The sequence below is a fragment of the Ictidomys tridecemlineatus genome, chromosome 2, assembly GCF_052094955.1.
Source record: "Ictidomys tridecemlineatus isolate mIctTri1 chromosome 2, mIctTri1.hap1, whole genome shotgun sequence".
NCBI classification, from domain to species: domain Eukaryota; kingdom Metazoa; phylum Chordata; class Mammalia; order Rodentia; family Sciuridae; genus Ictidomys; species Ictidomys tridecemlineatus.
This window is the reverse complement of record NC_135478.1, coordinates 2,940,849-2,963,315: the sequence shown is the minus strand read 5'-3', so window position 1 is coordinate 2,963,315 and position 22,467 is coordinate 2,940,849. Positions and strand designations below refer to the sequence as shown.

The window sequence follows — 22,467 nt, the reverse complement described above, 5'->3', positions numbered from 1 at the left end:
CAGGGTGACTCCTTGATGGGTCCTGGCGGGACGCGACCTTTGGCCTGCCTTCCTGCAGTTTGAACGTGCACCTCTCAAGAAAGATCCTGGGAACGTCTGTAGCAATTAAAAATGCAAATTAAAACCACCTCCAGATTCCACCTGGGCCCAGTGAGAATGGCAGTTATCGAGAACACAAGGAACGGTGAATTGAATGGTGGCGAGACGTGCGGGAAAGGTCCACTTTTTAAAAACAATTTTTTAGTTGTAAAGGGACACAATCTTCACGTGGTGCTGAGATTCCAACGCAGGGCCCCGCGCATGCTAGGCAAGGGCTCTACCCCTGGGCCACCGCCCCAGCCCCAAGGTCACATTCATACACCGCTGGTGGGACTGCCAAGGTGCCACCGCTGTGGAAAGCAGGGCGGGGATTCCTCAGAACCAGGGGCGGAGCCTCCACCGGACCAGCTCTCCCACTGCTGGGCTTCTACCCCGAGGTCTTCAACTCAGCCTCTACAGTGAGGCCACGTCAGCCTCTACAGCCGCTCAACTCACAGCAGCTGAGCCTAGGGAACCAGGTGACCTTCAACGGGTGGAGGAATAGGGAGCACTGCGGGAGGCAGTGGGTTTGATTCTCAGCACCACCTAGAAAAGCAAGTAAATAAACATAAAAAACAGAATGAGTTTAGGACTTCCCAGGTAAAGGAGTGGCCTGAGGCTATGGAGGCTGGGAAGGGAGGCCGGGAAGGGAAGGCCGGATGTAGTCCCTGATATGCAGATGCTGAAGCAAGCCTGGGAGGGGAGGGGGAAGTTCTGGGGTGGGAATAACACTGACAGAGACGTGCAGGGGACGAGGTCACTTTCCAGGGTTCTTATATGAACACAGGACCAGTGAGATTCCACACCATGTACAACCGCAAGCTCCTGTCTGTAGGGTGGTCCAGAGGCACCCGCCCCTGGGACCAGACGCACCCCGCTGTCGGGATCTGTCCAGACGCACCCCGCTGTCGGGACCAGACGCACCCCGCTGTCGGGACCTGTCCACACGCACCCCGCTGTCCCCTATAACTAAACAGAACGAGTGAAGGAAGCCGCTCAGGGCTGGCTCAGGGCTGGCGTGCTCGGTGGTGACGGTGGTGACGTGCTCGCAGGCCACACGGGCACCCTGGGTCCAACCCCAGCACCGCAAAGAAAACAGGAAGATCCTCAGGCCCCAGCCCAGGGAGCGCGGGCTCCGCCTTCTTCCCCAGCAGTGAAAAGAAAAGGGGAAAAAGCAGAGTCTTTAAAACTTGAAGTCCAGATTTCACCGGGCACCTGGAGTGTCCTCCTAGAGCGCGAGCCCGGCCACCTCATTCCTGCCCTCAGAGTCTCCAGCGGGTCCCCACAGCCGCCTGGGCCTGCGAGGGCCAGGTACCGCAGGGATGGAGGGAGGAGAGGGCTGGGCCTGTCCCCTTCTCCCCGCACGCACCCCTCTTCCTCCTCGTTTCTGGGTGCTGGGCATCGGGAGTCATCAGCAGACGGTCATTCTTTCTGTGGGGAAGGGGGGACCGTGGGGACCACACCCAGGGACGCCCAGCTAGGACCCAGGCCTTTGATCATTTTGACACAGGTTCTGGCCAAGTGGCTGCGGCTGGCCTTGAACTTGGGGTCCTCCTGCCTCCCTGGGATGGCAGGTGGGGCCCGCCTCATCGCCACTCTTGGTGTCAGCCACAGACGCTTCTCGCGGAACCCCATGCAGCACTCCCTCGGTGGGGGCCACCCTCTGGGTCCTGCGGGAGGAGGACCCACCCCTCCACCCCTTCCAGCTTCCGATGCCCCCCGCCCGGCCCAGGCTGGCGCTTGGCCTCCCTGGAGGCTGCTCCCTTCACGGTCCGGCCGAGGCTCCGGCCTGTGCTGGATCTGGGCTTGTGCTTTCTTAAGGCCAAGGTCCCCCTCTGGGAATCCCTCCAGCTGTGGGGGCTGAACTGGGGACGATCCTCAGGGTCACTTCCCAGACACCCAGAGCCCACTGCCCACTTTTGACCGGGGCCAGGCGTGTTGGACGTGACCCGAGGGTTCGTGGAAATGTTTGCAGTTTCTTTCTTTTTTTGGAACCGGGGGTTGACCCCAGGGACGCTAAGCACTGGGCCGGCTCTTGCTACTTTGAGACAGGGTCTCTCCGAGTTGCTGAGGCTGGCTTTGTGATCCTCCTGCCTCGGCCTCCTGTGCTGCTGGGATGACAGGCGTGCGCCCCAGTGCCCAGCCCTGCCCTGTCCATTAAAACCGGCCTCTGAGAGGACTCCAGAGGTCAGCGTGGCCCGCCTCAGCCGTACACACCTGGAATGCCAGTGATTGGGAGGCCAAGGCAGGAGGATCTGAAGTGTGAGGTCAGCCGGGCGATTTAGGAAGACCCTGTCCCAGAATAAAAAGTAAAAATGGCTGGGGATATAGTTTAGGGGTAAAGTGCCCCTGGGTTCAGCACCAAAAAAAAAAAAAGAGAGACAGAGGAGGGGGAGGGGGAGGAGGGGGAGGGGGGAGGGGAGGGGGGACAGACAATCCCTGAGTCACTGTTTGGAGGAGAGCCACTAGGGCCACACTCCGGCCTGCACTGGACTGTCCCAGACACAAACAAATGCAGCTCCATGAATGACAAAGCCAGTGGCAGGGGACTGCTTCCTGGGACCCCCTCCTGGGGCCCTCAGTCCACCCAGGGCGTCCCCAGCCCAGCACTATTGACCTTTGAGGTCCTCCAGCAGGACTCCAGGGCCTCCTCCCGGGCCGGCTCTGAGGCAGCTGTGGACGGCCTCCTTTGAGCAGCGGGCACCTCCTTGGTGGGGGCCAGTGCTGGGCACGGGAGGGTGTTGAGCAGCCCCCTGGTGTGTAGCCACTAGACGCAGCAGCAGTGACCACCAGGAATGTCCCCCGACAGTGCCACGTGTCCCCTGGCTGGCAGAACTGCCTCCCGGAGAGCCACCCGTCCACCCTGAGCCTGTAGGTAGCTTCCTTCATGAAGGCCTGGTCACTACAGGGACAGCACTCAGGGAGCCTCTGCCAGCCCTGCCCCGCGCCCCCGGCCGTCCCCCTCCCCACAGCGCAGGCTGCGCCCTCCTGGCCTCTGGGTTGGTTTCTAAATGCTTTTGTTTACTTTTTCGCTGTCTGGGGTTCGTTTGGTCAGCAGGTGGACAGCAGGTGGACAGCACGCAGTGCCCTGTATCTTATCTGCTTCCTTTTTTAATGAGGCGCTAGGAGAGCACTGCCACTGAGCCCCAGCCCCCCCAAATATTTACCTAACCCTTCCCATGGCCTGAGGGTGCGGGTGACCCGGCAGCTCCAGGCTGTGGCCTTCCTAGGGTGAGGCCCTCAGGGGCCAGCCAGGGGGTGGGGGAGCCTGTTTCCACCTCCCTGGGCCACGCTTCCCCTGCTGGGGGCTCACCGGGCGGCTGGGAAGGCCACCAAGGGCCACAGGACCCAGGAATCCCAGGGCCACACTGGGGGTCTCTGACTCCTGTGCCCACAGGTAAACCAGGCATGATACTAGGGTGGTGGCATGTCCCTGCACAAGAGGGATGTGTCCCTGAGAGGTGTCACCGCATGAATATCACAGAGCCCAGTCACCATGCCCCTGTGCAAGCCACCCCCACTGGCGTGATGGGTGGTGACCAGCCGCGGCCCCTCAGCTGATCCTGCTGCTGGCAGGAGAGGGAGATGGCGGTCGCTCGACCCCCCACAATGACACGGGGCTGGGTCACCCGGTGGTGGGCACCAGCCTAGCAGGCCGGCCCTGCCCCGGCTCCACCAGGTGAATAAACCACGGTACCAAGCAGAGGGGCAACGCAGACTGACCCTAAGACAGCCTGGGCGTCCCCACCCAGTGTCCCACCGAATGCGGTCACTGTCTAAAAAGACGCTACTGGGCTGGAGCCCGGGTGCCCTGTCACTGAGCCACATCCCTGGTCCTTTGTTCTATTTTAAGACGGGGTCTCACTAAAGTTGCTGAGGCTGCCTGGTGGCCACGCAAGGCTTTTGTTTGTTTTGGGTTGTGGACGGACACAGCACCTTTATCTCATTATCTCATTCCATCTCTCTCTCTCTCTCTATCTCTCTCTATTTTTACTTTTTAGATTTGCTTCTTACGCTCACGGCGATGGTGCGGAGCATCAGTCACAGTCCCTGGCTCTCAGTGGGAACAGGGTGCTGACGCCTGCTGGGCCGAGGCTGGACCCGGCTGGCACCGCCCATCTGTGTTTGACAGTGACTGTCTTGGCCTGAGCAAGGCTCAGGCTGGACCCCCGCGGGTCCTTCTCTGGGGTCCTATTCCTGGCCTCCACCCACTCCAGGCAGGGGCTCCCACCTGTCCTGAGGTCCCCAGGCCTGGCCAGGTGTCCCCGGGGGGTGGGGGCAGGGTGGCCCAGCTCGGAGGCCTTGGTGGGGCTCCTGCGTCTGAGGGGACCTGGTTCTGCCGGGCGACTGGGCCAGTTCCTGTCCCTGAGGCCAGGCAGCAGTGGCCGCCTCCGGAAGCCTCTGACTAGAAATGGCCGAGGCACACAAATGGCTGCTGCCCCAGGCAGAGGCTTCTGGAAGGTCCTGACCAGCTCTGCAGCCCAGCAGCAGGCCCTGCCCCTTCCCACGCGGCCACCTCTCCAGGCCTGAGACTCGGTGGCCCAGGAGGGCAGGCAGGGTTAGGCGTTGGGGACACTTCCTGTGCGGCAGCAGGGGGCCGCCACACCAGGTGGGCCAACGGAGAGCGCAGCTGGGCACCCCACTTCCTGCCCCAGGAGGGCCGCTGGCCCCTGGCCCCGCCCCAGGATAACCTCCCTGGGGGCACACACCACCCGCAGCAGCTGCACCTCCGCTCCCCAGGGACCAGGACAGGCAGGGGCCAGCAGCTGCCACCACAGGACCCGCCCCCTGGGAATGTCCCCCCCACCCGCCACAGCCACCTCCGGCATTCCAGTCCCAAGGGGTGACCGCCTCCCCACAGTCCAGAAATAGCCCTTCCCAGGAGGCCAGGAGGCTGCCAAGAGGGGGCCAGACCCCTGGGCCAAGGTGCCCCTGATCTCCCCATCTCCACCTCAATAACGGGGAGAGGCCGGCTGCCGGTCAACAGTCCCCACCTCCACCTGGGGACAAAGGGGCAGCTGGTGAGCCAAGAACGGCCTGTTCCCTCCCCGCCAACGTGACAGGCACATACTGGCCGCTGGCACTTAGAGGGCCCTGCCCCGAGCCGCTGGCCAGGCCACCGTGGACGAGGCTCCTCGGTGCCAGGGTGCTGGGGGTGGCCGCGGCCCTAGGGGCTTCCTTCCCGGTCACTGCCTCTGAGCTTCCAGCGCCTTCTCTCAAGGAAGTGTGCCCACTGCTAGAGGGCCAGGCCACCAGAGAGGGCCAGGAGCCTGCGACGCTCTCAGAGCTGGGAGAGGGAGGCAGCGGCCAGGGGAGGCCCTCCTGCTGCCCAGGCCTCTCCCCGAGCCTGGGGTGACCTGAGCGCTGCCCAGAGACCGGCCAGTGCGACCCTCTTGCCCTGGAAGAGGCGGAGCAGGGGCCAGTAAGCCCCAGAGCTGCTCCCATCCCCCAAGCCGCCAACAGAGGCCTCTCAGAGGGCAGCGGGCAGCTGGCGCCAAGAGGCCCGGAGGCGGGCGGGGCCAGGGCCTGCATGTTAAAAGACCCCGGCTTCCTGCAGGGAGCCCGGAGGTGGCCACAGTGGGCAAGTGCCCCCTGCAGCTGCAGCCACCTGGTGGAGAGTCCGGGCCAGGGCCAGCCGGGCGGCCGGATGAAGCAGCCAGACAGGAGGACAGCGGTTCCAGAGTCCTCAGGACCTACTGGTGTAAAAAGCCCTCACTGTGCGCCAGGCCTGGCCACCTGTACCCCAGCTCCCCAGAGGCCGAGGCAGGGGGATCAGGGGTTCAAGGCGGCCTCTGCGACCTATGGAGACTAAGTCTCAACATTCAAAATAAAACGGGCCGGGTGTGGCTCAGGGGTACGGCACCGGGTCACCCAGTGCGTCCCCAGGAAGCAGGCTCAGACCTGGCTCTCCACACGCGCTCTGCTGTGGGGTCACTGCCCGGGCGGCCCTGCTGCCTGCCCCGGCCTGCCTGTCCACGCTCCCTGCAAGGGCCCTCCCCTGCAGACCAGGCCTGGTGTCACCTCCCGCTGCCCCTCCTGGCCCCAAACCTGGAGGCCCCTCTGTGCTCTGCCCACTACTCCCAGGGACTCCAGGTTCCCTGCCCGGCCCTGCCCGCAGTGACCTGAAGGCAAGTCAGGTCTCCTCTGCCCAGAGCTCCCCAGGGCTCCCACCTCCCTGGAGGCCAAGGTCAAGTCCTCCTTATGCCCCAGGCCCTGCAGGCCTCCCCCTCCCCCTCTGCTCCCCACACAGGCTCAGCCCTGCCTCAGGGCCTTCACAGGAGCTGTGGGCCCCTCCTCGCCCCAGCCCTGCTCCTTCCTAGGCGCAGCCTAGCCGTGGCCCCTCCTGGAAGCCTCTGGATCCAGCCCTGCACTGCCCGGCCCTCCCTGGGCCTCCTGTCTGGTGCCCTGTGTGATCCCCTGGTCACCAGGGCCAATCCACCGCACACAGCGTGCCTCCCCACCTCTCGGAAACTCGGAAGGAAGAATGGATTTGATTCGCGTCCTGGTGAAGGCAGCTTCACCCGGGCACCTCTGCGGAGCGGCCCACCAGAGCTGCAGGTGTGGTCATGGCTCCTGGGAGCCGAGGACTGCGAGGGACTGGCCAGCAAGTCACAGCCTGCCCTGCAGGTCTCAGGATGGGCCTGAAGTGCTGGGAAGGACAGATGGCAGGGTCAGAGGGCAGACAGGACACCTGGGCCTGGGAGGGACCCTCCAGGACAGAGGCGCCACCTTGTGGCACAGCGTCCCCTGCCTGTCCCTTCTCAGTCCCAGGGGAGAGCTGGGAGGGGCTTAAAGCCCGCCTTTTGGAAATGGGTTGGGTGGGGGAGGAGACAAGAGGAGAGGACCTCAGAACCTCGCCGTCAGACAACTCGGGTTCAGTCCTAGGCTGTGGAGCTCCGCTGTGTGATGCTGCATAAGTGACCTGCCTCTCTGATCCTGTTTCCTCCTTCAAAAAATCCTAGAGGATCAAGCTGCAGAACAGTGCCGTCAAGTCGCAGCGGTCGTTTCTTACCGGGACTGCAGAGGCCGGAGCCTCCAGGATGGGAGGTGTCCTTAGGGAGCCTCCTAGAAGAGTAGGCCTGAGCAGAGGAAAGGACGGGGGGGGGACTGTCGCACGTGGCACTAAGAAAAACAAAAGACGTGACAACAGTGACCAGCGACATCTGAATTTCAGATGGAAAATGAGTGTCAGTAGATCCCCGATATTTTGTGGGATACACTCAGGCCTCGGAATACGCTGATCTCCGCCTGGAATTCAGAGGCAGTGGGCCTCCCGCGCCCCCAGGTGCAGCAGGGCTACAGGGCCTCGGGTCAGGAGGGGGACAGGGACCTGCCCTCCCCACTCTGGAACAAGCCAGGGGCAGGTGCCCTGGACCAGTCCCTGGGGGCAGGAGCTGGTGGGGAGGCTGGGGTGTGAGCACCAGGAGGTGGGCCAGGCTGCTGGCCAGGGCCAGCCCACCCTTGGCCCTGCACCATCGGCCCCACGCGGGGCTCACTGCTGCACCCCTTTCCCATCATGCGAGGCCCAGCCGCTATCCTAAGATGGGGTAAGATCGCCAGGCTGTATTTTCCAAGTCTTCACGGGTCACAGTCCCCTAGACCAGAGGTCTTCAGTCCCTGGAAAGCCCCAGGCTACCAGGCCTGCCTCTCAGTGACCTTTGAGCCTCCAGACCTACAAGGTGCCATTCCACCTCTACAAGCCCTCCCTGCCTCCCCTCCTCCTGCCCCTCAGCTCCCCACCTGCCCCAGGGCCTTTGCACTGCCCTCTCCCAGGCACACCTTTCTTCCCCGGGGTCTCTCCAGGGTTCCCCCTCACTTCCTTGACTGGAAAGGCCTCCCCTGACCACCCCTGACCACCCCTGACCACCCCTGACCACCCCTGACCACCCCTGCCGTCCCACGCCTGCACCTGCCTTCCAGATAGGACTCACTATCACCTGACTCCTGATTAGGTCACAGGCTTATCTGGTTTATTGTCCTGTCTCCCACGAGGCGCTGAGTGTCACCAGGGCTGGGCTCTTAATCTGTTTTCCCCACTGTGCCCCCGACCCAGGAATGTGGCTGGAGGAATGAAGGAGCCGGGATCTGGGCCTGCGCGCGCGCAGGCTCTGGCCTGGACTAGCTGCAGGCGGTCACTTACACTGAAAAGTTCTGGTTCTAGGCTGGGTGCGGCTCAGGGGTGGCCCTGGCCCGGGGTGCTCAAGGCCAGGGTGCCGTGCCATCCCAGCACTGCAGAGCAAGCAGGAAAACGCAGCAGTCACAAGGTGCAGAGCCCTAGCAGGTTCCACCCAACATCCCAGAACGTTCTGTTGCACAATGCTGCACAGACCCGTCCGACAAGGCACTCGGCCTCCCACCCCCACTTCCCCTGCTCTTTCTGGACGCTCCAGAAGCCCCGTGTGACCCACACAAAGCAGCAGAGTGGCCAGCTGAGGGCCTGGACGAGGAGCTGGCACCGCCACGTCCTTCTCTAGGGAGCAGGACCCTCTCCATTCTCAAATCCCAGAGACCTTCGGACCCCCCAGGGGCCTTCCCCTCAGCAGGGGTGCTGACCCCCCACCGGCCCTGGTTCACAGACTTGGTTCAGAGTAAAGGGGACTGGACCCAGTGAAGCTGCTTTGCCACTGAGCTACGTCCCCAGATCTTTTTAAAAATTTTCATTTTGTGACAGGATGTCACTAAGTTGTGGAGTGTCTGGTGAGGTTGCTGAAGCTGGGGGGGGGGAAGGGGGAGGGGGAGGGGGCGGGAGATGCTCCAGCCTCAGCGGAGCACCACGGGGCCTAGCTGTGAGGATAGGGAATAGCTGGGGGAGGGGGAATCCAAGTGACACAGCTTCAGGAAGTGGTTGATCCAGGAGCCAGAGAGGCTGGGGCCTGGACCTGCACTGCCCGCGGCTGACAGCCTCCGGTCCTCCCTTATCTGTAAAACGGGGATGACGAGGGGAGGACACAGCGTTGGGAGAACTGGGAGGCTCCACTGGGGCTGAGCAGGCAGGAAACTCGGCGCCTCTTCACCGCGGAAGTTCAAGTTGCTCAGCGGCCGAGTTGCGCTCGGCCATCACCCTGGCGCCCAGGAGGAGGGCGTGGCCACCAACGAGCTGAGGACCTCACAAAACCATCGCTGGGGACCTCCGGGGAAATTGGGGACTCGGGACCCCAGCGGGCGCCGTGGGTCGCACGCACCTTCCTGGGCTGAGTTCGTCGAGACCCAGGCGAGGGGGGGTGCCCCTTTTCGGGGTCCGGCGTGGCACCAGCGCACCACCCCGCCCCAGGAGCAGCGCGGGGTCCTGGGGGACCTCACGAGTGGCCGCCGCCGAGCCCCGCGGGGGCGGGGCGGGGACAGGGGCGGGGCGGCTGCCTCGCCCTGATTGGCCCCCGCGGCCCCGGGGCCCGCCCGCGGGTGGGTGGAGCCGCGCCCCGCCCGCCGTCCAGCAGGGAGCCGCCGAGTGAGTGCTGGCCGCCGCGCCGACGCCCCGCGGACGAGGTGAGCAGCTGCCGGGGCCGGGAGGGGGCTGCGGCCGGGGGCAGCACCCGCTCGCTCCGGGGCTGAGACCCCAGCGCTTCTCCCCGCCGGACCCCCGAGGGCGAAAGAGCTCCCGGGGCCGCGGGGGCCAGGCCGCGCCCGCCCCCGTCCCTCAGACTCCGAAGGACGGACTTTGCCACGCGGAGTGCGGGCCAGTCTCGGAGTCGCCCGGGCCGCGGGCACCGCGGGGCGCCGCCCTCCTCCCGGGTCTTCAGGACGCCCGGGCACCGGGAGGCCATCCCCGGCCTCGCGAGGACCCCTGCTTTGCAAAGGGTGCTGCCCCCTGCGGCCGGACCCCCTGGAGCGGGCCGAGGTCCCGGGGTGCTGCAGGCCTTGTCTGCCCGGGGCTGCGACCCTGCTGGGCTGGGACCACCGCGGTCCTTTGGAATTTCGTTAGTCCACTCTTGAGCCTGCCCAGGCAGCGGCCCTGTGTCTGGGTCAGGAGCTCCTCTGCCGTGGACCTCAGGCAGTTTCCAAGATGAGGAAGTGGGGTTTGGAGTTGAGGGTTGCAACAGCTCTAGCCAGCTCTCTCTCCCGGGCGGGCAGGACACTGACCCCCAAGGACGGTGGGTGGTGGCCACCCTTGCCGGAACTAGTTCCCGGAGGGCTGGAAGGAAGAGGGGCGAGGAAGCAGCCCAGGCCTCAGCAGGACTTGGAGGGAGAACAGGGGATTCAGGTTGTGACATCCCCCGCCCGCCGTCTCCAGTCTCCTCGGGGTGTTACTTGCTGGCCCTCTGAGAGCCTGCCCACCCGGGGGAGGCCATCTGGTTGGTTCTGGGCCATAAAAACCAAGGACACTTGTGGCTCAGGTGCCACCCGTACAGTGAGCTTGGACCCACCTGGGGACCCTGTCCTCTCCTGCCCCAACCTGATTGGTCTGCAGTAGGGCCAGGAATGGCCTTTCACTTTTAAAAAACTTATCTGTTTTTTTTGGGGGGTGCTGGGGATGGAGCCCAGGGCTTTGAGCATGGACGAAGTGTCTACCGTGGGCTGCATCCCCAGCCCTTAATTGGAGGTGCTACTATTTGTCTGGCCCCCAAATCAGAAGGCACCTCCACCCGGCCCAGCCACCTGATCCTCCCTCTTCCCTGAAAAGTAGCCACGGTTGATTTTCCTGTCTCTAGCGTCTGTGAAGCAAGCAGGGCATTTTGCACTATTCAAAGCCTATTAACAGTACCCGTGAGCCTCTGCCTGGGGTAGGTGCACAGGCACACACGCTCCGGCCGAGTGGCAGAGCAGGGGCGGGACCGTCCCTCAAGTGAGCTTTCTGGGTCCAGGGGAGACTGGCAGCTGCGGGCAGTTTGCCCTCGCCACGGGCTCTGGACCAGACCCACCCCCCTGGACAACAGGTGACACAGCAATCCTCAAAGGGGCTGCTTTTCAAGGTGGCCCTGGAAGCTGCCAGACGTGTCAGGGGTGCGGCTCAGTGGTCAGCATTTGCCCCATGTGGAGGCCCTGGGTTCACCCCAGTAAAAAAAGGGATTCAGGGTCAGGTGGGCACCTTGGACCCGCTGCTGCTGACCGAGGCCCACAGGCCACCTCCTGCTCTGAGTGATGAGGACTGGGCGCAGGCGAGGCTGGGGCTGTCCCTGACCGTCTGCTCTGACCACAGGGCCTGCTGCAGACAGCATGTCTACCCAGGGCTCGGGGACAGAGGCGGACTCTGACACCCAGGTGCCTGCAGAAGGACCGGAACCACAGGTGAGCAGGGCCCCGAGGGCAGGCTCCTGAGGTCAGTGCTGCCTCTCTGGGTGCTGGGCTGTCCCGGGTCCTGGGCCGTAGGGAACCTGGGACTCGGGGCGGGGGGGGGGGGACCCCGGGGGCACCATTTGAGGCTCTCTGCCCCTCCCCCAGCCACACTGCCCCCTCCTGGAGGGTTCCCTTGAGAGTGGATCCCTGATCTGCCGCCACCCCTCTAGGATGGGGTCCCCCGCAGGTGCCAGCAAGCACTGTCCCCGGCCCTGATTGTTTCAGAGCCAGGTGGCAAGTGGCCGCCCTGCTGGAGCGCAGCTGTGGGACATTCTTCCCCGACACCTTCCTTGCTCAGGCCCTAGCCTAAAGGTCCCCTTCCCAGGAAGCCCCTGCGGGTCGCCTGCCCACCCCAAGAGGGCTTGGTCCGAGGTCAGCTGCCCTCTGTCGAGGGACAGGTAGTAAACACAGCTCTGTGAGTTGGGCGATTGTCCCCACGGTCCCCTGTTCTGGTAGCCAGAGCAGCGCAGCGCAGCGCCTTGGGGTGGGGCGGCACGGTGGTGGGCCAAGGAGACTCCATGAAGCCAGGCCGCCGGGCGCCACTGGGCTCTCAGGGCCTGAAGCTCTGCACGTGCTGCTCGATGGGGCTGAGGACGGGGTGCAGGGACATGCCCCAGACACGAGGACATGCTGCGGCACCCACCCAGGGCTCCCCAGACTCTCAGATCCAGAAATAGGAAGCTGCGGGATGGGGCGCGCGCTGGGAGTGGGGAGGCCGCTTGAGTGGGCAGACCCTCCGCTTGGGGAGACAGAGGTCCTGGAGGTGGACAGTGGGGACAGCTGCACACACGGTAACCATGCTTATTGTCCCTGGACTGGGCACTTGACAGGACGAATAGCCGGGCCCAGCGGCCCACGTCTGTATCCCAGCTCTTGGGGGGCTCTGGCAGGACCAGCCTGGGTCTCGAAATAAAAACCCCAAAGGGCCGGGGCCCTCGCGCGGGCGCCCTGCGTTCAGTCTCTGTACCACAAGTAAGGCCACCTAGGGCGACGCACGAAGGCCACCCGTCTTAGTGCTCGGCCTTCAGCCACCCCAGGAGCAAGTTCAGGGACAGAGACGGGTGGGCCGCCAGGGGTGAACACCTGGTTGGCATCCACTCCAGGACAGGGACAGTGGGTCTCCTGCCTTGTCACTTCCTGGGCATGGCTGGGGGCGAAGTCACGCTAAAGGAATCCACAGGAGGAGCTGGCGGAAGCTCCCGGGTCCTGGCTGAGGGGTGCTGGGTGCAGGAGGGCGGGGCCAGCTTCTGGTCCTGGGTCCTGTCCCTGCCTCCCTCCGCCAAGCCCTGAGCGGCCCCTCACCCCACAGCCCAGCGTGGTGGGCCGGGTGGCCAGCATGCCCCTCATCAGCTCCACCTGTGACTTGGTGTCCGCCGCCTACGCCTCCACCAAGGAGAGCCACCCCCACGTCAAGACCGTCTGTGACGCGGCAGAAAAAGGCATCAAGACCCTCACCGCGGCCGCGGTCAGCGGGGCCCAGCCCATCCTGTCCAAGCTGGAGCCCCAGAGTGAGTGACACCCGAGAATGTCCACTCCTGTCCATGCTGGGCCCTGTCCCCCCAAACCACCAGGCCCCCAGCAGCAGTGACAGTCCCACTCTGTTTTGTCCTTCTCCAGTTGCGTCGGCCAGCGAGTACGCACACAGGGGCCTGGACAGGCTGGAGGACAGTCTGCCCGTCCTGCAGCAGCCCACGGAGAAGGTGAGGCTGTGTGTGCGGCGCGCGCCCTGGGCCTGCCTCGGGGTCCAGCCTCACTCGCAGAGACGGGAGTCAAGACCCCACGGCCCCCACTTTGCCCAGAGCAAAAGCCACCCAGGTCACTGGCTTTGCCCCGGCCACGTCGGCCTCTGTCCTTCTTCGGGACTGTCACACCTGGGGGAACAGGGCACAGTTGAGACTGGGGGACGCAGTGATGGAAACGGAGCCTTGGCCTCGGGGAGGGGAGCTTGATGGGGGAGGCAGAGAGAACGAACTCGCCCGCCCGCGCCCTACCCCGGGATCTTTGCACGTCTTCTTTCTTTTGCGTGGTGAGGGGTACCAGGACTGAACCTGGGGCGTTCTGCTGAGGCTGGCCTTCCACTCGCGATCCTGCTGCCTCAGCCTCCTGAGCTGCAGGGATGACAGGTGCGGCCGCTGCGCCCGGCTCCCCTGGGCACATTTCCAAGCCTCAGGTCCCCAGAGGCCTTCTCTTCCACTTAGAGGAGCTCCTCCCCGTCACCAGCGGCCAGCAGACTTGGTGCGTCCATTCTGCCGCTGCCGTCCATCGCGGAAACCGCCAGCCGCACGCCCATTGAGCCCTGAGAATGTGACTTTCCTGATTTTTAAGTCACGGGTTTAGTTGCAGGCGGACACAGTGCCTGACTTATCGTGTGGTGCTGAGGCTCAGCCAGGGCCTCACACATGCCGGGCAAGCGCTCGGCCACGGAGCCACCGCCCCAGCCCCAGTTCCTGATTTTAACTGCCTGTTCCGTGACGTGTGGCTACTGGTGGCCCCAGGGTGGCCCGGTTCAATCAGCGACACTGTGGACTTTTCATGCTCAGCCGCTTTTCTGAGATGCAACTAGATGAGGCCACTTGACCCCCCCACTGGACACAGTGCCGCATCGTCAGACAGCGTGTCCTTTGTGGCTGACGCCATCCTTCTGTGGACAGCCCTGGGTGTCACCTCTTGGCTCTTAGACACACGTGAACATTTGGTACAGTCACATTCATAATCCCAGCAGCTCAGGAGGCTGAGGCAGGAGGATCGTGAGTTCGAGGCCAGCCTCAGCAAGGGCGAGGCGCTAAGCAACCCGGTGAGGCCCTGGGGTCGTGGCTCAGTGGTTCGGCGCCTCTGGGTTCAACCCGGTGCCAAAAAAACTCCAAACACTTCGTATGGCGTGAAACCTGGCGCTGCCCTCGTCCCCGTCCCTTGCACCCTTGGCGTGCCTGGCCTGCGTCCTCCCTGGGGCCAGCCCTCCACCCAGCTTCCTGAGACCCTCCACTGTGACTACCTGTGGATACATGCAGTGTATCTGTCCGCTCCCTGCTGAGCACCTGCTGTATACAGACCTTATGCCCCTGCGAGGCCTGGCTTGGGGAGCGTGGGAGCTGCCAAGGCCCAGCACCGTGGCAGGCCTGGGGGCCTGTCCCAGGCGGATGCTGGCACTGTCCCTCCCACTGATAGCAGCATTCCTCTGGCCATTCCTCAGGGACAGTGCTCCTTCTGTTTATAGAAGGGACGAGCACAGGGTCATGTTCTCCAAGGTCACTCAACAGAGCAGCTGCTCCCGCTCCCAGAGGACGGCCCTCTCCCTGCTGTGGGCCCCCTGAGATGGATTTTCCTCTGGGGAGCGGTCACTTTCCCCAGGTCCCTGGGCAGGCGTGTGGCCAGTGCTGGCATGTGAACTGGGCACAGAACTCCCCTGAGAACTGTGCGTTCAGTTAGCACGGCCGAGGCTGGGCCTCTCCATCCGCCGTCCCTGCTGAATGCCTGACTCTCAGAGGCCAGGAGGCCAGGTGAGGGGCAGTGACCAGAGGCGGGCACGGGGCCGCGTGCAGCTCCATGGTGGAGCACGTGCCTAGCAGGTGGCAGCCCTGGGTTCCGCCCAGCACCCAGGGTGATAACAGGCCCTGAGAAGCAGTCCCCCCATCCCCGTGTCTAGTCAGAGGTGAGCCCTGGGCGCCACATGGCCCTTGGCCTGCTGTGGACAATAAAGTTTTATTGGCACGTGGCCACAGCCATCACTCACCCATAGCTGCTTTCTCTGCCCGGGGGACAGAGCCACCCCTGGCCCTGCAGCACCATCTGAGCCCTCTGTGGAGAGTGGCTGACCTTACTGTCCCTTGAGCCTATCGAGCCCCGCCAGGGTCCAGCCAAGTTCTGCCCTGGGCACAGGCAGCCTGGCCACTCCTGGCCTCTGCTCCTGCAGGAGGGCCACCTGCACCTTGTGCTGTCCGCTTGGCTGGGTGGCCTGGCTCCTGTGGGCGCTGGGTCTTAGCACAGGGTTCCGAGCCCTGGGTGCCCTGTCCCCCGCCCTCCGGGGAGTGGAGACGCTTGACCGCCGTGTGGGCGGAGGGACGCTGATGTTGGCCTGTCTCCTAGGTCCTGGCGGAAACCAAGGAGCTCGTGCAATCCAGGGTGTCTGGGGCCCGGGAAATGGTGTCTGACACCGTGTCCAGCGCCAAGGATGCTGTGGCCACCCGAGTGTCGGGGGCAGTGGACGTGACCCGTGGGGCTGTGCAGAGTGGTGTGGACATGACCAAGTCCATGGTGACCAGTGGTGTCCACTCGGTCATGGGCTCCCGCGTGGGACAGATGGTAATGAGTGGGGTGGACACGGTGCTCTGCAGGTCGGAAGAGTGGATGGACAACCACCTGCCCATGACGGATGAGGAGCTGGGTGAGTGTGGCCGGGCCCCTCAGCACTGCCTCTCCGTCTCCTGGAGTCTGTCACCTGCTGCCACCTGGGCTCACCTCTGCCTTCCCTGAAGCAGCCACCAGAGGGCAGCGTGAGCACCTGAGTCAGGCCCTCCCCCTGCCCACAGCCCTCTGTGGCTCCCACTTCCCTTGGGGTCAAAGCTCAAGTCCTCCCTGTGGCACCTGCATGACGCCTCCCATCCCCTCCCTGGCCCCTGCCCCATCTGCTGCAGCCACAGGAGCTCCCTGCCTGGCTCCAGGCTGTTCCCTGCTTCTGTGGCCCTGACAGGCCGCTCCCTGCGTCCCTCTGGCCCCAGCTGAAGTCCACCCCCGGTGTGCCTGCCCGGCCCCGCCCCATCTTTCCTCTTCAACTTTGACCCAGACCGTGCCCTCTGGGCGGGCAGAATTCTGACCACTGCTGTATACACTGCTGGGTGCCCAGAGCCTGGGGTCCAGTCGTGGTGCTGAGGACGGAGCCAGGGCCTCCCCAGCCCTGGATGGACGCCTGCGGGAGGGGCAGAGTGCCACGGAGCGGGGTTGTGTTTGTCTGGGGTTTGGAACCAGGGACTGAGCCCAGGGGGCTCACAGGAGCCACATCCCAGCCCTCTGCACTCTTTTGAGACAGGGTCTCGCTAACTTGCTGAGAGCCTCATTAATTGCCCAGGCTGGCCTCAGACTTGGGATCCTCGGCCTCCTGAGCTGCGGGGAGGACAGGTGTGGCCACAGGAGGGACGTTCTCAGGATCTGTTTCTCTGTGGAGCTGGGGCTGGAGGCCAGGGCTTGGGCAGGCCTCCACCTGGGCTGCACCTTCTGTGGGTGATTTCATTCACGGGTCTCCGCACCTGGAGCCAGGCCCCATCTGGGCTTGGGGACATGCAGTGCCCACCTCTGCAGCAGAGGAGGGACAGGGTGTGGAGGAGCTGGGCGCAGTGGGGGTCAGCTCAGAGCAGAGGCCTGGCGGGGAGGGGCCTCGGTTGCCCCTGGGGGCAGGAGGGAGCGGCTGCCTGGGTGCCGGGTGGGGCGAGCGCAGGGGCTCAGAGGCCCTGCCTGGTGGCCTGGGCAGGAGGGAGGAAGGTCCACCCCTGAATCAGCAGGGGGTGGCTCTTCTCCTGGGGGCTCCTGAGTCCTGCTCAGGGGCTCAGAGGCCATCTCATGGCTCGGGAAGGCCTGAGCTGTGGCAGTGAGAGCTGCATCTCCTCCCCCCAGCCCAGGGCACCTCCTGGTGCCAGGGCCACTGCCTTTCCCTGGCACACAGGCCCAGGAAACAAAGCTGCTTTCACCAGAGGGCACAGCTCCTGGCGGGGCTCCCGGCCACAACTGGGGAGTTTGTGTGTGCAGCCTGCCTTGGTGGCACGGTGGGGCCGCCCTCCCTCGGGACACAGGGTGGCCCACGTGCTGGTCGCCTTTGTTTCTGTTTCATACTTGTTTTCAGTTTTTCATACCCACACAGGTCCACATATATGTGGGGGGTGTATTGCTTTCTTTTTCCAGAACTCGGGATCAAACCCAGGGGCCCTGTACCCCCAAGCTGCACCCAAGTCCCCCACCCTTTTTGAATAGTTGGACGGCCTGCCTTGAGTTTTTTAAATATTAATTTTTTAGTTGTAGGTGGACGTAATACCTTTATTTATGTGTTTTTATGTGGTGCTGAGGATCGACCCCAGGGCCTCTCACGTGCTAAGCGAGGGCTCCAGCCCATCCGGGTTGTTAAAATGTCAGGGGCAAAGCCCTGGCCGCTCCTGGGGGCGGCCGCCATGACCCTCCTGCAGCCCGGTCCCCTCTGTGCTGGAGAGGCCGCTGCGTGGGGGACGTTCTAGTGTCAGCCGCAGGGCACGGCTGCAGCCCTCCTTTCCTGTGCGTGCACTGAACCAACCGCAGCGCACCTTTGTGTCTGTGCCCAACAGGCATAGGTATTCTTGTCCTTGTTGCCCCAACGACACGGCCTGTCGGCACCACGGAGGCGGCCTGAGTACCTCTGCGGAGGCTGTGCAGATGGCTGTGCAGACGCTGCGCCACACTAGGAGGGGACTGGAGCATCCGGGGATTGGATACCCGGGGTCCTGGGGACCCGTGTACTTCGGCGAACTCCTCCGCGCGTTAGCGAGTCCATGAAGCCAGAGGCGGGCAGACCTGCCCGAGGGCCGGGTGTGGGGGCCCCTTCCTCCCCTGCGCGGTGGGGCAGTGGAGGCGGAGGCCTGCATCCCAGGGCCTGGCCAGCGCCGGCGCTGGGTCTGTGGCACTGGGTGGTTGTCCTCCGCCTCACCAAGGCCCCTCTGCCCGCAGCGCGCATCGCCACGTCCCTGGAGGGCTTCGACGTGGCCTCGGTGCAGCAGCAGCGGCAGGAGCAGAGCTACTTCGTGCGCCTGGGCTCGCTGTCGGAGCGGCTGCGGCAACGCGCCTACGAGCACTCCCTGGGCAAGCTGCGCAGCACCCGGCAGCGGGCTCAGGACGGGCTGCAGCAGCTGGCGCAGGCGCTCAGCCTGGTGAGCGCGCGGGGCTGCGGGCGGGGCCGGGCGGGGCTGGGTGCGCAGGGCTGGCAGGGCCATCTTCTCTGTCCTCTCTCATTGCCCCTCCGTGGGCATCTGTCCCAGTCCCCTCTTAGGAGGTTCTGTTGCGTCCAGGCCGCCAGATGTCTGTCTCCCGTCACCCCCTCTGTAAAGACCCACCTCCAAGCCCAGCCCCTTCGTGGGTTCTGGGGCTCTGGGCTTCAACGTGTGAATTTGGGGGGACAGTGCAGCCTGACCGGGTGGCTGGCTCTGGGCCTCAGCGCACCCTCCTCCAGCCCGTGGCCCAGGTGCTTTCCATGGCACCAGCCTGGGGTCCCAGACGCAACGCGCAGTGGACCTGGCCTTTAGGTGCTGTCAGGCCGACGGCAGGTGGAGCCCAGCTGGGCCCCACTTCCCCAGCACGTGGGCGGTCCTGGGGCCACCCCCAGCACAGAGGGACAAAATCATGGGAGGCCACACACACGCTAAGCGCCACCCCTGAGCCGCAGCCCAGCCCACCGTCCCCATGTCAGGGCGCACAGTCCAGCAGCCTGGCCATCCACTGGGTGCCCGGCTCTCAGTCCCCAGTAAAGCTCCTGTCCCTCCCAGCCCAGCTGTCACCACGCGGCTTCTGGCTCTGGACTGCAGGGACCTCCTGGGGGTGGACCCCGTGTGTCCTTTTGTGGGTAGTTTTAGCATCATGTCCTCCAGATCCCTCTACCTCGGGCCAGCTGTCATTCTGTCCCTTCTCCCGACGGAGTAGCATTGCACGCAGTGCTTCCCGTGCTGTCACCCCCAGCCACCAAAGCCAGTCCGCGGCCAAGGCCATGTCTGGCTGCAAGGGACAGAGTAGATGGGTTGGAGTCACCACTGAGCACGTGAGGCCACTTTCTCTGCTGCCCCTGGCCACACGGGACACAAGGGGCTTGATGTTTTTGAAGTCCCCAGAGGCCCTGTGGCCTCCAGACCATCTCATAGGTCAGATGGGAGCAGAGGGTCCCGGGCACCCTCTTGTCCCCCATGCTGGGCGGTGCGGGGGCGCGGAGGTCCTCCCCTCACCGGCTCTCTCCTGCAGATGGAGACCGTGAAGCAGGGTGTGGACCAGAAGCTCGTGGAGGGCCAGGAGAGGCTGCACCAGATGTGGCTCAGCTGGAGCCAGAAGGAGCAGGGACCACAGGGCACCGAGAGGGACCCAGCCAAGCCAGAGGTACCCGGGCGGCCTGGGTGCCAGGGCCCAGCACGTGGGGCCTTCCGTAGGACCAGGTCGCGGGCTTGAGCTCGGGCGTGCGTGGTCACACCTGCCCAGCTCACAGTGCCAAGGAGCAGAGCCGGCCCCGTGCCCGTGGGCAGATCCATGGGACATGCCCCATCCACACTGTCAGCTGTCCCTCGGCCACCAGCAGGAGCCAGGTGACATGCTGCAGTGTGGTTGGACCTGAGGACCTGGTGCTCAGGATGAGATACACAAGGCCACACAGAGTGACCGCAGTGACAGGAGAGTGCAGAGGCAGCACCCCGGCAGGGACAGGGCTGTCATGGGGACGGCCTTCCTTTTGGAGAGGTAGAATATTCTGGAATTAGAGGCCGTGGTCGCGCCTCATGCAAACAGACTAAAGGGCAGCGTGTGGCCCCCTGACGGAGAGACGTGGTGGACGTCCTTAGACACCAAAGAGAAGACTGAACATGTTGAGATGCCACGAGCTTTGTGATCAGAGCACACGTCATGCAGGCCTGGACCGCCCAGGACTGTCCCCATGCCCCAGACCTGGACTGCCCAGGACTGTCCCCATGCCCCAGACCTGGACTGCCCAGGACTGTCCCCATGCCCCAGACCTGGACTGCCTAGGACAGTCCCCATGCCCCAGTGCCGGACGCGGCAACCAGAAAACAGTTTCTCCGACGAGCAAAGCAGATCTTGTCTCCCAGGTCACACTGTCCCCAGGTCACACCGTCCCAAGGTCACACCGTCCCAAGGTCACACCGTCCCCAGGTCCAGGCCCAGAGCCCTAGCTGCCGAGGCCACAGGCACAGTCCCCCTGGCCACTCTTATCCCCTGCTGGATGGGTTCTCAGTGACCTGGTTGACTCTCCTGGTGGCTCCTGCCCAGAGGTCCTCCCAGGACTCTGCCCGGCGTCTGTAACGAGCAGCCTGAGGCTGAGCCGCGCACTGAATGTGCGTCCAGAGCGCACGCGTGTCTGCCGGGTGACCCAGCCCGCAGCCACCGTCACTGTCTGCTCTTACACATTCCATCCCCCCATAAGGTAGCCCTGTCCCCGTGAGCAGTGACCCTCCTGCCCAGCCCTGTACCCCTGAGCCCACATCCTGTCTCTGGACTCTCCGACCAGTGGAGTCACAAGTCCCACCCTGTGGCCTGCTGGTCTGGCTCTCGCTGAGCACCAGGTCCTCGCGTCCCCCACACTGAGCTGTCACCTGGCCCCTGCTCATGGCCGAGGACGCTCCAGGTGTGCGGGGGCCAAGTGTGCCCACCACTCCCGCAGCTGGTGGGAGGTGGGCGGTGGGCGGTGTCCTTGTGTGGATGCCCTCTGGCACTTCCCTGGTCACTCACGGTCATCCCTCAGTCTCCAGGGGCTGGTCCTGGCACTTCTGGGATGGCGCGGTGTTTGGTAGAAGACACCCACCACCTCGCGCTCACGGCGGCTTTAGGTGGCTCATGGTAGATGGGCCAGTGTCATTGCTGGACAAGGGATTGCCACCACGGTGTCATTTGGGGGAGATAACAAGAGTAAACAGCCTGTCCACGTGCAGGAAATCTGTTGGGACGCTGTTGTGTCCTGCAGGTGGCCGGATGCGCAGCCGTGGAACTCACGGGTACCATCCGAGCGTGTGCAGGCGGGCTGCCCGTCCTGGGCGACTCCTGGGTCACCTTTTTCTTTTCTGTTTTTATTTTGGGCTGGGGTGGACCAGGGCCTTGCGTGTGGCAGGCCAGTGCTGCCGCAGGAGGGCCCCTCCGGCCCTGCCCCCACCTCTTGTGGGTGGGGTGCCCCCTCGAGGCTGGCTGTGGCCCCAGGAAATGCAGCACCTCCGCTGGCCAGGGCTGGGGTTCGCTGGCAGCCCCCACGAGCCCGGCCACTCAGCGCCCTTGTCCTCTGCTCCCAGCGCCGCCCACCTTCCCAGAGCACCAGTGCTGTGTTGGCACTGGGGCGGGTCCAGCCGTGATCCTGCACTCTGCACGCTCAGCCCTTTTTATTTACTTATTTATTTATTGGTACCAAGAGTCAAGCCCAGGTCTGCTTAACCACCGAGGCACCCGTCTCCAGCCCTCCCCCCACTTTTAATGTTTTATTTTGAGATAAGGTCTTGCTGAGGCTGGCCTCCACCCTAAGATCCTCCTGTCCCAGCCTCCCCAGTTTCTGGGATCAGGTGTGTGCCACCGTACCCAGCCAGCGAACGTTCCTGATGGTCCTCGCTGTCCCCGCAGCAGGTGGAGTTGCAGGCGCTCACCATGCTCCGGGGCATCACCCAGCAGTTGCAGACCACCTGTGCCTCCCTGGCGTCCAGCATCCAGGGGCTGCCCTCCCAGGTGAAGGACCAGGTGCAGCAGGCCCGCCGCCAGGTGGAGGACCTCCAGTCCACCTTTGCCAGCATCCACTCCTTCCAGGACCTGTCCAGCAGCATCCTGATGCAGAGCCGTGAGCAGGTGGCGAAGGCCCGAGAGGCCCTGGACCGCACGGTGGAGTTCGTGGCCCGGAGCACCCCCGTCACGTGGCTGGTGGGGCCCTTCGCCCCCGGGATCACGGAGAAGGCCCCGGAGGGCGGCCCGGGAGGGAGCGAGGCTGGCGCTGCCCCCCCACCCGAGGGGCCCCGCAGCGAGGAGCCGGCCCCTGGCCACTGAGGCCTGCTCAGGCCTCACGCCACAGGTGACGTTTCCAGCCAAAAAAATTTCTAGAAATTTCCAAAAAATTTCTTTTTCCTTCAGTAAGAATCGATCGTCACCTTAGCTGTCACGGGTCGTCCTTTCCTCCACCGAGGCCCCGTCCCGGGCGCTCCTAAGTGGCCTTGGGCTTGGTCTGAGAGCTGGCCCCCGGCCCCCGCCTGCTGTGGGCCAGGAGGGGCTGAGGCAGCTGCGCCGTGGCCTTAATAAACGCGTGTTCCTCTGCCCCGCGAAGGCCTGGGGCCACGTGCCTTCCCTGCTCCTCTGCTGTCTGTCTGTCATCTCTGCGCAGCTGGGATGGAGCCCGGGGCCCGTGCTGGGCAGCTGCTCTGCCCGAGCTGT

At 64.4% G+C, this 22,467-nt stretch overlaps 1 protein-coding gene and 1 long non-coding RNA gene across 3 annotated transcripts; one reads left to right on the top strand and one right to left on the bottom strand.

The window, feature by feature from the left end:
• Positions 1 to 220: 220 nt before the first annotated feature.
• LOC120891545 (uncharacterized) lies at positions 221 to 9,409 on the bottom strand. The gene is made up of 2 exons (XR_013431628.1): positions 9,261 to 9,409; positions 221 to 624 (listed from the first exon to the last, which is right to left on the bottom strand). It is a non-coding gene; the product is annotated as an uncharacterized LOC120891545 (long non-coding RNA).
• A 12-nt stretch (positions 9,410 to 9,421) lies between these two features.
• Plin3 (perilipin 3) lies at positions 9,422 to 22,387 on the top strand. 2 transcript variants are annotated; one of them, XM_005332057.4, is made up of 8 exons: positions 9,422 to 9,561; positions 11,213 to 11,301; positions 12,659 to 12,857; positions 12,967 to 13,049; positions 15,433 to 15,730; positions 18,031 to 18,230; positions 19,309 to 19,440; positions 21,673 to 22,387. In XM_005332057.4, exons 2-8 carry the CDS (start codon positions 11,230 to 11,232, stop codon positions 22,084 to 22,086), a joined length of 1,398 nt encoding a protein of 465 aa, XP_005332114.1. In that variant the 5' UTR covers positions 9,422 to 9,561; positions 11,213 to 11,229; the 3' UTR covers positions 22,087 to 22,387. The 2 variants fall into 2 exon arrangements, with proteins under 2 accessions (XP_005332114.1, XP_040146585.1); XM_040290651.2 differs by lacking the exon at positions 9,422 to 9,561 and adding an exon at positions 9,568 to 9,873.
• The last annotated feature ends 80 nt before the right edge of the window (positions 22,388 to 22,467 follow it).

What these genes read in the sequence shown, in the direction of transcription:
- Plin3 (XM_005332057.4), top strand. Translation starts at nt 11,230, where the DNA reads ATGTCTACCCAGGGCTCGGGGACAGAGGCGGACTCTGACACCCAGGTG. An exon ending in TGCAGCAGCCCACGGAGAAG is followed by an intron (nt 13,050 to 15,432) that starts GTGAGGCTGTGT and finishes CCTGTCTCCTAG; the next exon opens with GTCCTGGCGGAAACCAAGGA. An exon ending in CATGACGGATGAGGAGCTGG is followed by an intron (nt 15,731 to 18,030) that starts GTGAGTGTGGCC and finishes CTCTGCCCGCAG; the next exon opens with CGCGCATCGCCACGTCCCTG.